Below are 898 nucleotides of genomic sequence, written 5' to 3' on the forward strand. Positions count from 1 at the left end.
GTGGTTCATTTTATAATATATATATAAATATATAAAGTGTTTCATTTTATAATATATATATAAATATAATTTACGTATGTTTTTTAATAATAAGTAACCAACCTCATCTTCATATGATTGGTCCTCACTATATATCATTATAAGATATAGCATAAAATAATATCATAATGAGCATTTGTGAGGACCAATTATATGAAGATAAGATTGCAAATGGATGAATTGCTCCTTTAAGTATTCACAAGTCTTCTTTTTTCAGCTCACCTCGCACCAAGACCGGCGTCAACCAATCAACTCTGTGGATTTCCAACACGCCAAAGGCAGACAACAGCATGGAGGTCTGATTGGCTGCCGGGCCTATGACATCACCCCATATGACATCACAATGTTGTCATTGTGACGTCATAGCAGACAGCTTTAGTCCCCGCCTCCCCTTCAACAGGAAGCTGTAATATGAAAATAGTTTGTAAATCTCTTTTCCAGCATGAAGTACACAGAGCGCCTCGTATCAATAACTGATCAATAACTGATCAATAACTGATCAATAACTGATCAATAACTGATCAATAACTGATCAATAACTGATCAATAACTGATCATATCTGCTTCTGATTGTGATTGTGATGAGGTCAGGTCAGGTCATAATAGAGTTGTTTTCACATGGATCTGTGAGAGAGCTGACGCTGGCACGTGCTGTCAAACATTCTGTCATGTGTCAATCAAAACTTCTGTCATGTGTCAATCAAAAATTCTGTCATGTGTCAATCAAAAATTCTGTCATGTTTTTGTTGAGTTTGTCTTGTAATTAAATGACAATAAAAGCACTGAGATAGTGATGTCACTAATGTGATAAACACCACCACACTACTGTAACCACACTACTGTAGTGTGTTTCTATAGG

The 898-nt window shown here is 35.6% G+C and overlaps 1 protein-coding gene across 1 annotated transcript in view; it reads left to right on the top strand.

The window, feature by feature from the left end:
• Positions 1 to 341, top strand: part of chodl (chondrolectin) — a gene marked incomplete at its 3' end in the record, with an annotated part of 11,799 nt that extends 11,458 nt beyond the window's left edge. The window contains exon 7 of the mRNA XM_080418074.1: positions 257 to 341. Within this exon, the coding sequence (XP_080274200.1) occupies positions 257 to 341 (85 nt within the window). The remainder of the gene's footprint in view (positions 1 to 256) is intronic.
• Positions 342 to 898: the final 557 nt, after the last annotated feature.

Source organism: Gymnoscopelus braueri, assembly GCF_963280865.1.
Source record: "Gymnoscopelus braueri genome assembly, chromosome: 21".
Lineage (NCBI taxonomy): Eukaryota > Metazoa > Chordata > Actinopteri > Myctophiformes > Myctophidae > Gymnoscopelus > Gymnoscopelus braueri.